We start from the raw sequence: 13,441 nt of genomic DNA, 5'->3' as shown, positions 1-13,441 counted from the left end.
CCATAGAAAAGTCAATATAATATGGACTAAAGGAATCTGTGACTTTGGTTAAGTAGGAGGGCTTTAGTGACCTTTCAAAAAATTTCAATAAAATGATGGAAGAAGCTATGTTATTTGGTTCAAGATTATTCAATTCATAGTATTCAAGTTTGAACATGAAGGAAAGGCAGCAAGTTTGGACAACTGAAAGAAAGTTAAAATTTGACAGAAAAATGGTAGTTTCTCAGAACCCAGACTCTAATATTGGTTTATTTGACATTTTCCATTTTTCGCTATAGATATCACATACTGGATGGATATGTCCAAAACGAGACTGTTAACCATCACTACCCGCCTCCTCCTGACCTGCCTAAGTCCTCCTGTCAGTTAATAACTCAGACCCCAAACCTTAGAGTCATCTTTGGCTTCCCTCCTTTGCATTCTGCATCCCAGTTCTATCCCCCAGCAAATCCTCCACCTGCTGACCACCATGACCACCAGTCACCACACTTTTTCCATCAGCATCATTTCCCATCTGGATTTCTTCAGTAGCCTCTAATTCATCATCACCCATCTGTTTATCATAGAACAACCTGAGTGACTGTCATTATTTTAAAATGAAAATCAGATCATGTCACTTCACTGCTCAAAAATTCAGAGGTCTCATGAAGGTTCACAAGCTCTAAACCACCTGACATCCTGTTGCCCTCCGACTTCATTTTCTCCTAATCTTTCCTCTTTCACTTCACTGCAGCCACACTGTCCTTTGACTCTTTCTCAGACTTGCCAGGCAGATTCCCTCCGTGGGTCCTTTGCATTCACAGATTCCTTTGCCCAGAAGTTTCTTTCTCTACATATCTACATGGTTCTTCCTTGGATTTGTCTTTAAATGTCTTCTCAGTGACACCTATTCTGATAATTCTGTGCATTATTGCTGTCCTGCATTATGATTCTCTCATCCTCATTCTTTTTTCCGCTCCATGACTTTTTTCCTAATAAACTATTTAATTGCTTATTTTGTTTGTGTTATAGCTCTAACAAAAAATAGAAGCTGTATGAGGGTAGGAAGTTTGTTTTGCTCACTGATATGTTCTCGGTGTCTGATACAAGTGCCTCGTTTCTCTTCTCCCTTAGCAGAAGAGAACAGGAAAGTAGCTTGAGGATGAGGAAGTGTAAATAATGCAGTAGAGAAGGTTCTAGAGGAGAGGGAGAGACCAAAGGTAATGCAGAAAGATGAGTCCATTGTTTTATTGGTCCGGAAGAGGCAGGCAGGGTGGTATCATGGTCAAAAATGAATCATTAAGCTTTGGCAAAGTAGAGACCAAAGTGCAGGAATGGGGATGGCTGAAGGTATGTATTGGAGGTGGAGGAAGGTGGAGAAAGAAGCTGGGTTGGTTCATACCTGGTTAATTCTCTTCTCTTAGTTAGTAGCCATCTTTATCTGTTGAGCTGTCTCTGGTATTTTGTTGGTTACTCAAACCTGGCAAACCTGATGATGAGTGAGGTGGTAAGTAGTTTAAGGACGAATGAGGCGGGTGACAAAGGACAGACAAGGAGAGAGGAAGAAAGCCAAGTGAATGCAACCCATCTTTCAGGACCTTTGGATGAAAGCAGCTAAAGCCTTGCCAGGTGTCCTGAGAACCTGGCTTTGTAAAGACGTAGGGCAGATACATGGTTGTACTTGCCGCTCTTGCGCTCTCAGGGTATCCCTTAGTATGGGGGAGAAAAACTCCTCAAATTTTCTCTGCTGGTCCTTTCAGGAACAACTCAACCCAATTTGTTAGTTTTTGTATTGACTCTGCTCAACACACAGCGTGTCTTTCATTCTCTCTTTCCTGCACGGAACTCTAGTCATCACTTTTTTGACCCCAAGGAGTGTGTTATCCATTCATTCTTTTCTGCTTTCCCATTTCCTAGAATGTGATGCCTCTCTCAGCGGGATTATTCAAGAGTGAGCACAAAAATCCTGTACCACAGTGTCCCCCACGTCTCCATGTGCAGTTTCTCTCACATGTCCTGTGGAGCAGAATGCCCAACCAGTTCTTGAAGGTAGATGTCTCTCGAATAAGTGAACGCCAGGGCTGGCTGGTGCAGTGCGTGGAGCCTCTGCAGTTCATGTCACTTCATATCCCAGAGGAGAACAGGTCAGGCCCAAACACCCCTTCCTGTCTAATGGGGACCTAGCAAATTAGACCCTGGCCCAGGAGTCAGGGGTGCTGCTGGGGAAACAAAATGGGCTTTATAAAATGCTAATATCATGTGGCAAGGCAGACATTATTTTGCACATTCCAATTTTCAGTCTGTATCTCAACTCTTTGCTTACTGAAAGAAAATGATTCTATTACAGCTAAAGGCTTAATAGTCTGTGATTTAATAGTCTGTGATTTCTTTCCTCATTCTTGTTTTGCTGATGAGAAAACAGCAAGTAAAAATTCAGACAGGTACAGCCACCATCTGAGTTAAGGCAGCAGAGTAAGAAAGTATCACAGAATTGTAAGATAATAGAGAGGGAACCAGGGAAATCATTTCTAAGTGATTTCAGTAAGAACCTAGAGTGTAGATACTCTGTGTTGCTACAATGAATGGATTTATATATTTTAATCATCAGCTAGGCTGAGGGGTGAGGTAACAGTCTTCTTGGGAGACTGAAGAGCCTAGCTGAGATGTGGGAATCCTCTACTACACTTTGAGGGAGGACATACTTAATCATACTCAGTCATTTCCAAGAGCGAGGTACTAGTAGCTGGGCTCAGCAGATATGTGGTTTCCTGGAAGCCTAGGTGGTACACGGGTAGGTGATTATGAGTCAGAATGTGGGGTCTGGGATAAGTCAGCAGCATCACGTCATAGTGGCTTTTGACAGAATGCCTAGGACCTGAAAAGGACACGTACAGTGGATAAGTATGGACAGGATGACAGGGCATCTGAAGATAGTGACAAAGCCTAATGATAAAGAAACACAGATAATTGCTCATTATCTACTGTGTGCTAGGCTGGGTGCTGGGTGAATACTAATAAGCAAAGTGTATAACAGCCCCTGTCCTGATGAGATTATATTACAGTCTCACCAAGGGCACATTTGGAGATGAATGAGTAGTTCCTTGATTATGAATGTATCAAATTTCTACCTTTAATGCTATAGTGTTGTCCATGAACAATCTATGTAATTTAAATAGTTTTGAAAACTTAGTACCTCTAAAGAAATTATGTGCTTTTAAAATAGACTCTCTTCTGAAAGGAATGACTTGACTTTAGGCATATTCTGGCCATATGTTAAAAGTGTAATTGCCCTGAAAGGTGATGATGCATGGCAGGAGCAAAATGATCTGATGTAAACTCAAGATTCCCAATAGAAACTTTCCTAAGTGGAAATGTATAGTGTTTGTTTGATGAGCAGCACATACCTGGTGGAAATAGGGTGCCACTGGGATATGTTTGGGTCTGTGAGGGACACATAAGTAGGCAATTATGTCAAAAGAATTATCTCTCTGTTTCACCTACTGACTGGTGAAATTGACTGACTTGTGACTATTATTAGGCTAATAGCTGATCCTAAAGTCAGAGACAAGTCAGCCTAAGGCAGTTTTCTGGCTTCTTGAAGCTGGTTAGCCAAACTGGAAAAGGAGATTCCGCATATTCCAAAGAGTGTTTAAATTCTGAGAGGAGGGGAGTCCCCAGGCTCAACTTGAGACCCAGATATCTATTAATAAAAGTGATGCCCAGAATCTTGGGGTGATTGGGCATGAAGAAAGCTCCAAGCACTATTTTCAACATAAAATTATATCTGGAAGAAAATTTTTTTAATATCTAGAATTGATTTAAAAAACAAAAAACTGTGCTGTCATCAAACATACCATAAAAAACTAATTTTAAAAAAATCACTGTAGGGACTTCTTCGGTGATCCAGTGAAGTGAAGGGGCCACTTCATGGGGGGGGCGGGGGCGGCAGTGAAGGGGTCACAGGTTATCTATCCATCCCTGGTCCCGGAGCTAAGATCCTGCATGCCAGATGGTGCAGCCTAAAAAAATAAATAAAAATGAAACAACAACAACCAAAAAAAAAAAAAAAAGCCATAAAAAGGAAGGGGATGCAGAAAATACAAGTAGATGTTTAAATAAACACTTACACATGCTTATTTAAGTGTCTGTTTCTGTAACTTGTGAAATCTAGGAGATAGGCAGTCTTCTCCTCTGACGGAGAACTGTTTTCAATGTCCATGCTTGACTTCTCCCGTCTCCAGATCTGTGGACATACTGGAACTGACAGAGCAGGAGGAACTGCTGAAATTCCACTACCACACTCTCCGGCTCTACTCGGCAGTCTGCGCGCTCGGGAACCACCGGGTGGCCCACGCCTTGTGCAGCCACGTGGACGAGCCGCAGCTGCTCTACGCCATCGAGAACAAGTACATGCCCGGCTTGCTGCGCGCCGGCTACTACGACCTGCTGATTGACATCCACCTCAGCTCCTACGCCACCGCCAGGCTCATGATGAACAGTGAGTTCATCGTCCCCATGACCGAGGAGACAAAGAGCATCACCCTCTTCCCGGATGAGAAGAAAAAGCACGGGCTCCCGGGCATCGGCCTCAGCACCTCCCTCAGGCCGCGGATGCAGTTTTCCTCCCCGAGTTTTGTCAGCATTAATACCGAGGGTTACCAGTATAGCCCGGAGTTCCCACTGGACATCCTGAAGGCCAAGACCATACAGATGCTGACAGAAGCCGTGAAAGAGGGCAGCCTTCACGCCCGAGACCCCGTTGGGGGCACCACTGAGTTCCTCTTCGTGCCTCTCATCAAGCTGTTCTATACCCTGCTCATCATGGGTGTCTTCCACGACGAGGACTTGAAACACGTCTTGCAGTTGATTGAGCCTAGTGTGTTCAAGGAAGCCGCCAGCCCCGAGGAGGAGAGCGAGGTGGCGGAGAAGGAACCCTTTGTGGAAGACTCCAAGCTGGAAGGAGCCGCTGAAGAAGAAAACAAAGGGGGTAAGAGGCCCAAGGAGGGCCTGCTCCAAATGAAACTGCCAGAGCCAGTAAAATTGCAGGTAAACTGAGAAAAAAGATGGCAGTGAATTCACAACCTGTTAACAATGACCTTGGTCTCTTTCTCTGTGTGTATTTGTGTTTCTGGGTAATATATTTCTTCATAAACTTAACCAGCTTCTTGTTGTACTTGGGAACATGCCCATCTGATTTTCTGGCATTTGGAATGAAATCCATTAATTTTCTAATCAGGTCAATTGACCATAGTTAGTAAAAGATACATTTCAAGTTTTTATCAGGGCAAAATGTTCTTGGTCAAGTACAGGTCTACCTGTCATACACACATGTGATGTAGCATGTCACTGTTTCTCTGAATGTGTGTATGTATATTGGTGTGTGTGTGTGCATGTGTGTGTCTGTCTGAAAGGAGCACAGGAGATGGGCTTTTGTCCTGCCAGTGTTACAGAGCCCCAGCTCATCTTCTTCCTGTATGACATTCCAGTAAATTGGGAGTTGAGGTGTTGGAATGAGGAATAGTGACTGTATTCAGAAAGTTCACAGGCAGAGAAGATGGTGCACTTGTGTTCCAAAGAACCATCTTGCCCAGGTTGGGGTGTTAAGTTTCTTTTTTAGAACGAATAGGGAGAGATGTGGAGGTTAAGTAAAAAAGGTGTTAAGTTATAGCAAGGAGACATGTGGGTGTGTTAGTCACTCAGTCATGTCCAACTTTTTGCGACACCATAGACTGTGGCCCGACAAGCTCCTCGGTCCATGGGATTTTCCAGACAAGAAAACTGGAGTGGGTTGCCTTTCCCTTCTCCAGGGGATCTTCCTGACCCAGGGGTAGAACCTGCATCTCCTGCCTTGCAGACAGATTCTCTACTGTCTGAACCACCAGGGAAGCCCCGTATTTGGCAGGGGATATGTTAATTTCTTCTTTCCTGCAGCCCTTCACAGATGGGCCTGGTCGGGATGTTTCCTGTGAGCATAAACAAAGATATTTTAGCTTAATGTTCAGGCATGGGAGGCAAGGACCCTGAAGATGGGCTATTATGTACACTGTAAGCCTGGTATCCCTAACCCTCTGTGAGAAACTCGGTCACACAGCTGGAGGTGAGAGGCCAGCAAGGTCATCTGTATTTGCAGCTGCTCTGAATCACTCACTTGCATTACTGCCTGAGCTTTGCCTCTTGCCAGATTAGCGGTGACATTAGATTCTCATATGGGTGCTTGAACCATCCCCAAACCACCATCCCTACCCCTATCCATGGGAAAATTGTCTTCCACAAAACTGGTCCCTGGTGCCAAAAGGGTTGGCACCTTTTACAGTTAACTTGTAGCAAGAACAATGGAGTGTAAAGGTTAAAGAAATGGATCCAATATGGAGTCAGATTTGTCTTTCCCTATTGCACTGCTCCTTGTTCATTAGCAATTTCCTTGTGTTTCTCCTTGTTTCTGCAGCTTCACTGGCATTCTGTGTCAGTGTTACACTGACATTCTGTTGGAATGCCTGAAACACAAGGCTTTCGTACCCGTTTCTGCCCAACCTCCACCCTTCCAGCCTTAGGATACTTGTTCACCAGTAGGTGTGTCTATTCTCAAGTGGCAAGATTTGACTTCCTATCTATGTTTCTAAGGAAACAAAGACTGTACCTGCCTTTGTGCTCATCCAGGCGTCCGAAAGACTTGTTCCTAATGCTGCTTTGGTTCAGTTCAGATGCTTCCATTAATATCAGTTTGATGCTTACATCCTTGACTCCCTTTTCTGCTCTTCCTTCTTCAGTCAGCATTGATTGACATCTTCCTCTGATCCAGGCACTAGGTGCTGGCTCAAGGAAGATCACTGTCCCTGGGGGAAATACATACTTATTTATGTATTTCTGTTAGAATATCTTATAATTAATCACATTAAATGCTTGGAAGGGAAAGAATGGATTTCTAGAAGAATGAAAATACTGGAATACTGTGAGAAAGGTGAGAGGAGGTCTTTCTGAGGCCTTTTAAGCTGAGGTCAGGTTGATGAGCAGAAGTTCAACACTTGTGAAGAAGGAGGGGAAGAGTGCTTTAGAAGCTTGTCATACAGGCTCTGAGGTGAGAAGAGACCAGTGTGGCTGCAGCTTGATGAGCTGAGGAGGGAGGGTGAGATAGGCAGAGGGCAGTTGATACAGAGTCTAGCTCCTTGTTAAAGCCAGCCATATGGTAAATTTTGAATTTTATTCTAAGTTCAATTAAAACCATTGAAGAATTTTAGCAGAATAAGTCTGTTCTAAAAAATCTCAACATAGCTGCTGTGAGGAAGATTGATAAGGGAGTAACAGAGGGTGGTCCAGAGCCTACCTAGTCGGGAGGCTGACATGCAGGGTCAAGGCCGAAAAGACAGTGTTTCCACTGGAGTAGGACAAAGCAGGTGGAGAGAGGGGCTTAGGCCCTGGGGCTAGCTTAGAGGTAGCATTGACAGAAATGGCTATATTTAGAATGGCGGAATATGAGGATTTAAAGTCCTCTAACACTGTGCATTTATATCACAGTTGGTATAAAGTATATTTAAATACTTCCCAAAAGTTGGGCTGAACATTCTCTGGAAGGCATGTTTCTATGATGCACTGTATCAGTTAAAAATCCTTTTGGCTTCTGGTAAGAAAATACCCAACTGACTATTTAATGAATAAGCAATGAACCACTTAGTTAACGTACATTCAGAGTCTGGAGGTAGACAGTTGTAGAATGAATGTAGTAGTTTAATGGTGTCATCAGGAACCTAGACCGTAATATCCTTCTGTGATCCGCAGTTTATGGTTTTTATCCTAAAGTGTGTTACCTCCTTCTTCCATCAGTGATAGTGCCATTAGCCAGTTTTTGAAAATAGGATATTCTAGTCTTTTGTTAATGGTAAAAACGCTTTCCCAGAAGACCCCTTGCAAACTTTTCCTCATCTGCCTCATTTGCTATAGCCCCTCTAGCTGCAGAGGAGGATGGCCAGTAAGTGTTCATCGAAGGAACATCAAAGGGTATTTGCCATTTGAGCTTAGACAAATTGTATTTCATCCCCTGGACTGAGCACACTGCTGTCTGCATAAAATCAGGATTCTGTTAATAAAGGAGAAGAGTTGACAACTAAGTGTGTCTGTCACAAATTTTGATTTGATATATATTAACTATTGAAAATTTCAGAAATTAAACTTGGTGTCTTTTTAATCATCTCTTTAGATGTGCCTGCTACTTCAATACCTCTGTGACTGCCAGGTCCGGCACCGGATAGAAGCCATTGTGGCCTTTTCAGATGACTTTGTAGCCAAGCTCCAAGACAATCAACGATTCCGATATAATGAAGTTATGCAAGCCTTAAACATGTCAGCTGCACTCACAGCCAGGAAAACAAAGGAATTCAGATCCCCGCCTCAAGAACAGGTATAAGAATGAACGGAAAAGTCTTCCTTCCTTACTTTGGGTTTTAGTTCATCCGTATTTGACATGTTGCAGAATTTTACCAGAAGTTGCAAGTGTATTTTTTTTCTCCTGTTTTTCTTTACACTGGCTAAGTTCATTGTGTCAGTATTCATAGGTCTCACCAGTAGAATTTACTTGGTTAGTTTAAACAAGTGAGAGACTTATTAAAAGGTATTAAGCATATTATGGACCCTTGCAGGAAGCCACTGTGCCAGATTCTGAAGCTCTTCAAGTAGGAAAAGTATCCAAGCACAGGGGGGTCTTCGTTGGCTGGTACAGCACCACCCCAGCTAATAGGAACCCTTGACAGGTTGTAAGACTTAATACTCTTCATTTTCTGTCTCCTAGAAGAACCCCATGTCCCTGCCACCAGTCTTGCAGGAATATTGATCACCTCTTTGTGGGTCTTCCTCTGATTGCTCACCTCCAAACCCAGGTCTCCCTAGAGTGCAGCCAAGTCAGAAGCCTATGCCTAAATCAGGAAGGAGCGATTCTAGGGCTGTGAGCTTTCTGGCATCTGCCTCAGGATGGGTCTCTGACTGTGACAAATTACCAAAATGTATTGTGTTGGTCAAAATGTTTATTTGGGTTTTTCCATAGGATGATACAGAAAAACCCAAAAGAACTTTTTGGCTCAGCCAGTAGCTATAATGGTCAAAAGGTATAACTTATACAGATCTCATCTTCAGTATCTTACCTTGCTCTTTCCCTCTGCATCCAAGATAGCTCTGAATGGAGATACTTAGGGAGTAATTGTAGAATTTATCTTTTTCTCATCAGAATGTAAAATCTTTGAGGGAAGGGACATGGAATTGTGTTTATTGCTGTAAATAACATTTATTGAGCAGAGAACAAATCCAGCTTCTCCCAGAGTTACTCCATTTGTGAAAATACTATTGGGAAACTTCTGCTTTTGGAAAGATGGAATACCTCTGCCTATTCTTCCTTCTAAGTACAACTGTACCCCTGGACATTACACAAAAGGAAACATAAGAAGACTATGAAAGACAGAGGAAAGACTGGCTCTGGAACTTGGGAGCTGAGGAATGACATGGTAGTGAGTGCCCTGGGTTGTTGTTGTTTTTTGTTGTTTTTTTTTTTGCCTCATCTATGACAAACTTGGAGCTAAAGAATCCAACAACTCAGAAACACCAAGAAAAGCCTCAACAAGTACCTTCTCTGTCTAGCCAAAGAACCAGAAAAACTGTTTTTCTGGCGAGAAGGAAGACTTTTAGGTAATGGCCATGCTACTCCAGCTGAAAACCACAGTAAACCTTGTGCCACACCCCCCACCCAAATCAGCAGACACTGAGTGGAGAGCTTGGACTTCTGCTTTCACCAGGTTGTACACAGGTGCTCCAGCTGGGGCCCTGAGGAGCTGAGACTTTATCCTGGTTGAGTGGTAATGAGGTATATCCCTTCCAAAGGGTCAATAAGGCCACAGAGGGAGGCATATCAAGGTGCTCTTACCCTTTCCAGCCAGGGTTGTGTGAGTCCAGGTCCACTGTTCCCAGCCTCACCCAGCAGAAATGAGGTCTCCTCTTTCCTTCAGGGAGGTCAAGTGGTGAAATGGACTTGTACGCCACCTAGCAGTAATGGTATCAGAAGTCAGAAGTTTACATAAGAAACAAAGTCTCCTGGTTTAGTTGCTAAGTCGTGTCCGACTCTTGTGACCCCATGGACTGTAGCCTGCTAGGCTCCTCTGTCCATGGGATTCTCCAGGCAAGAATACTGGAGTGGGTTTCCATTTCCCTCTCCAGAGTCTGATAGTGTACTACCAAAAATGTTCAGATTTCAGTTAAAAACCACTCATCACACCAAGATCCAGCAAACACTTGAAAGAAAAATGGCAATCAATAGAGACCAACTCTATGATGACAAAAATAAAAAAGCTTCAGCAAAAACAATAGAAGCTACAATGAAGAACCAAATGGAAATTCTACAACTGAAAAATACAATGTCCGAATTAAAAATCATCAGTAGATGGATTAAAAGGCACAATGGAGGGGAAAAAGAAAAAAAAATTATTGAACTGAAGAGAGAATAGATGTTATTTAGCCCCCAAAATAGAAAATAACAGTGAAAAAATAGAGCCTGGGGTACCAGTGCCAATATAGCAAAAGGTCTAACATTTATGGCATTAGATTTCCAGAGGGATAGGAGAGAGTGAAATGAAAACATTCTTGAAAAAATAATGGTTGAAAAGATTTCAAATTTGGCCAAAGGTATAGAGATTCAAGAAACTGAGTAAACTCCAAATGGGATACACCCCAAATCTAAGTCAAAGCATATTGTAGTCAAACTTCTGAACATGAAAGAGAAAAATCTTGATAACACCAAGAAACAAATGAAACTTGGAAGGGAAAAACAAGTCAAGTGACAATGAGTTTCTCATCAGAAAATACAGAGGACAGAAGGAAGTGGCACAGCATTTTTCATGTGCTGAGAGAAAAGACCTGTCACCCATAATTCTATATGCAATGAAAATATCCTTCAGAATTGAGGGGAAATCAAGATTTTCTCAAATGGAGGAAAACTTCCAGAATTGGATTATCCTGAAAGAATACCTAAAGGAGGTCCTTTAAACAGAAAGGAAATGATAAAAGAAGAAAATCTGAAAAATCAGGAAAGAAGAAAAAACATCAGACAATGAAGGAAAGTTACAAGGCTCAGAATAGCCTGGAGTTAAAACTCCCCTCCGGGTCCTCTCCACCGTTATGCAAAACAAAAACTCTCTCACCAGAAGGAAAAAATGGACATTAGGGTGGATTAAGCCTAGCTCTCAAGCCAGTCCCAGCTTCTGGCTGATCTCCAGAATTCCTTGCCCCAGCCATTTAAGAGATAACTACTCTGAACAACCTTGGAGAAGAATGGGCCCCCTTAAGACATAGATTTCCACATATATGCCTATGTATACTTACCCTTTTCTTGGGTTAGTGCAGCAGCTCACCAATCTGACTGCTGCCCCTTCTCGCCTCATTAAAGGTGATCTGTTCCTGTAAAGTGCTGGTCTTGTTCTTTTTCTGAACCTTGCCTTCTCTAACTCCCTTACCCTACAGAAAGTGTTAAAATAAGGGTAAATACAATTTTTTTCTCCTCTTGAGCCTTCTAAACTATGCTTGATGGGCAAAGCAACTCTGATATATTCTAAATGTATGCTTACTAAATATTTAAGGCAATTGTATTTTCAGTGGTGGTGAATAAGGGACATAAAGGAAGATAAAGTCTCTGTGTTTCATTTAAACTGATAGAGTGTTAATACCAGTAGACTGAGATAAATTATGTATATATTAATATAATATCCTGTGTAACCACCAAAATAGCTATGCAAAGGGATACACTAAAAAATACCATGGACAGTTCAAAATAGGATCCTAAAAATAGTTCAGGGAACCCAAAGCACTTTGGAAAAATAAATGAAAGAAAACAAACAGAAAACAAGTAAAATGACAGACATATCAATAAATTCATGAGTATAAATAATTTAAATACACAAAGTAAGAGAGATTGACAGTGAATTTTAAAAGCTTGGCTTAACTATATGCTGTCTTTGAGAGATTCACTTAAAATGTAATGATATGTTGAAAGTAAAAAGGATGAAAAATATATGTTATAAAAAATTAAAAGAAAGTGAGATGACTATATCAGAGCAAAGAAATTCATCATAGATAGAAACATTATATAAGAATAAGAGATCAATCCACCAAGAAGACAAATGTGTATGCAGTAGACAGCAGAGCTGCGAAATACGTGAAGTCAACATAGAATTGAAAGGAGAAATAGACAAATACAGGATTGAGGTTGGAGGCTTTAACGCCCCTTTCTAAATATTTGAAGGACAAGATAGACAGAAGATCAGCAAGAATGCTAGTGTTATCACTATAGAAATTTATATTTATATATTTATGGGACATTCCACCCAATAATAGAATGCATTTTTATTTTCAAATGTCTGAAACATTTGCAGAGATAGATTACAGCCTGAGCCATGAAGCAACCTCAACAAATGGAGAAGAATTTTTTTTTTTTCAGAGAACGGCTTTTGACCATAAATCAAATTAGAATTAGTAACAGAAATATAACAGGCAAATCTCTGAACATGTGGAAACTAAACAACACACTTAGTTCAAGGAACAAGTCTCAAGAAAAAAATAAAAAATACATTGAACTGAAAGAAAGTGATAATATGACTTATCAAACTTTGTGGAAACAGCCGAAACTGTGTGAGAGGGAAATTTATTGCATTAAATACCTACATATAAAAGAGCAAAAGACTCAAAGTAATAATCTAAACTGCCATCACAAGAATTTAGAAAAAGAACAACATAAGCGCAAAATAAGCAAAAAGAAGGCAGTAATAAAGAACAGAGGAGAAATGAATGAAACTGCAAAGAGGACAATTAAAAAAATCAATGAATCCAAAAGCTAGTTATTTCAAAAAATTAGTGAAACCTTTATAATAAAATTGTAAAGGAATTAGCAAGTAAAAAAGACACAAATTACCAAATCAGAAATGAAATGAGATACCGCTACAGACTACAGATGGCAAAAGGATAATATGGGAATACATGTATGTATTATATATGTATGTAGTATGTATACATACTGTATGATTCTGTTTGTATAATGTTCTTGAAATGCCAATAATAGAAATGGAGAACAGATTAGTGGTTGATAGGAATTAGGGATGAAGAGCAAGCAAGAGTGAAGAGGGTGTGGTTATAAAAGGGTTAACAGGAGGCCTCCTGAAGTGATGGACTTGTTCTGTCTTTCGACTGTATCAGAGCCAGTATCCTGGTTGTGATTCTGCACTACTGTTTTGCAAGATGTCACTATAGTGGGGTAACAGAGTAAAGAATACACAGGATCTCTTTGTGTTATTTCTTAAAATAGCATATGAATCTATAATTTTCTCAAAATAATAGTGTAACAAAAATTTTACATACATAAAACTCTAAAAGGAAAACTTACAATTGTTTCATAAAAGAAAATTATGGAACAGACTTTTCTTCCTTCATGAATTTAATACTG

At 41.0% G+C, this 13,441-nt stretch overlaps 1 protein-coding gene across 1 annotated transcript in view; it reads left to right on the top strand.

Annotated features, from left to right (window-relative positions):
- RYR2 (ryanodine receptor 2) overlaps positions 1-13,441 on the top strand; it is a 582,989-nt gene that overhangs the window by 329,765 nt on the left and 239,783 nt on the right. The window contains exons 36-38 of the mRNA XM_052640524.1: positions 1,897-2,123; positions 4,221-5,025; positions 8,171-8,371. Of these exons, the coding sequence (XP_052496484.1) occupies positions 1,897-2,123; positions 4,221-5,025; positions 8,171-8,371 (1,233 nt within the window). The remainder of the gene's footprint in view (positions 1-1,896; positions 2,124-4,220; positions 5,026-8,170; positions 8,372-13,441) is intronic.

This window comes from Budorcas taxicolor, chromosome 5 (assembly GCF_023091745.1).
Source record: "Budorcas taxicolor isolate Tak-1 chromosome 5, Takin1.1, whole genome shotgun sequence".
In the NCBI taxonomy this organism is placed as follows: Eukaryota; Metazoa; Chordata; class Mammalia; order Artiodactyla; family Bovidae; genus Budorcas; species Budorcas taxicolor.
Note: the sequence above shows the minus strand (reverse complement) of the source record. Positions and strands in the feature narration are given on the sequence as shown.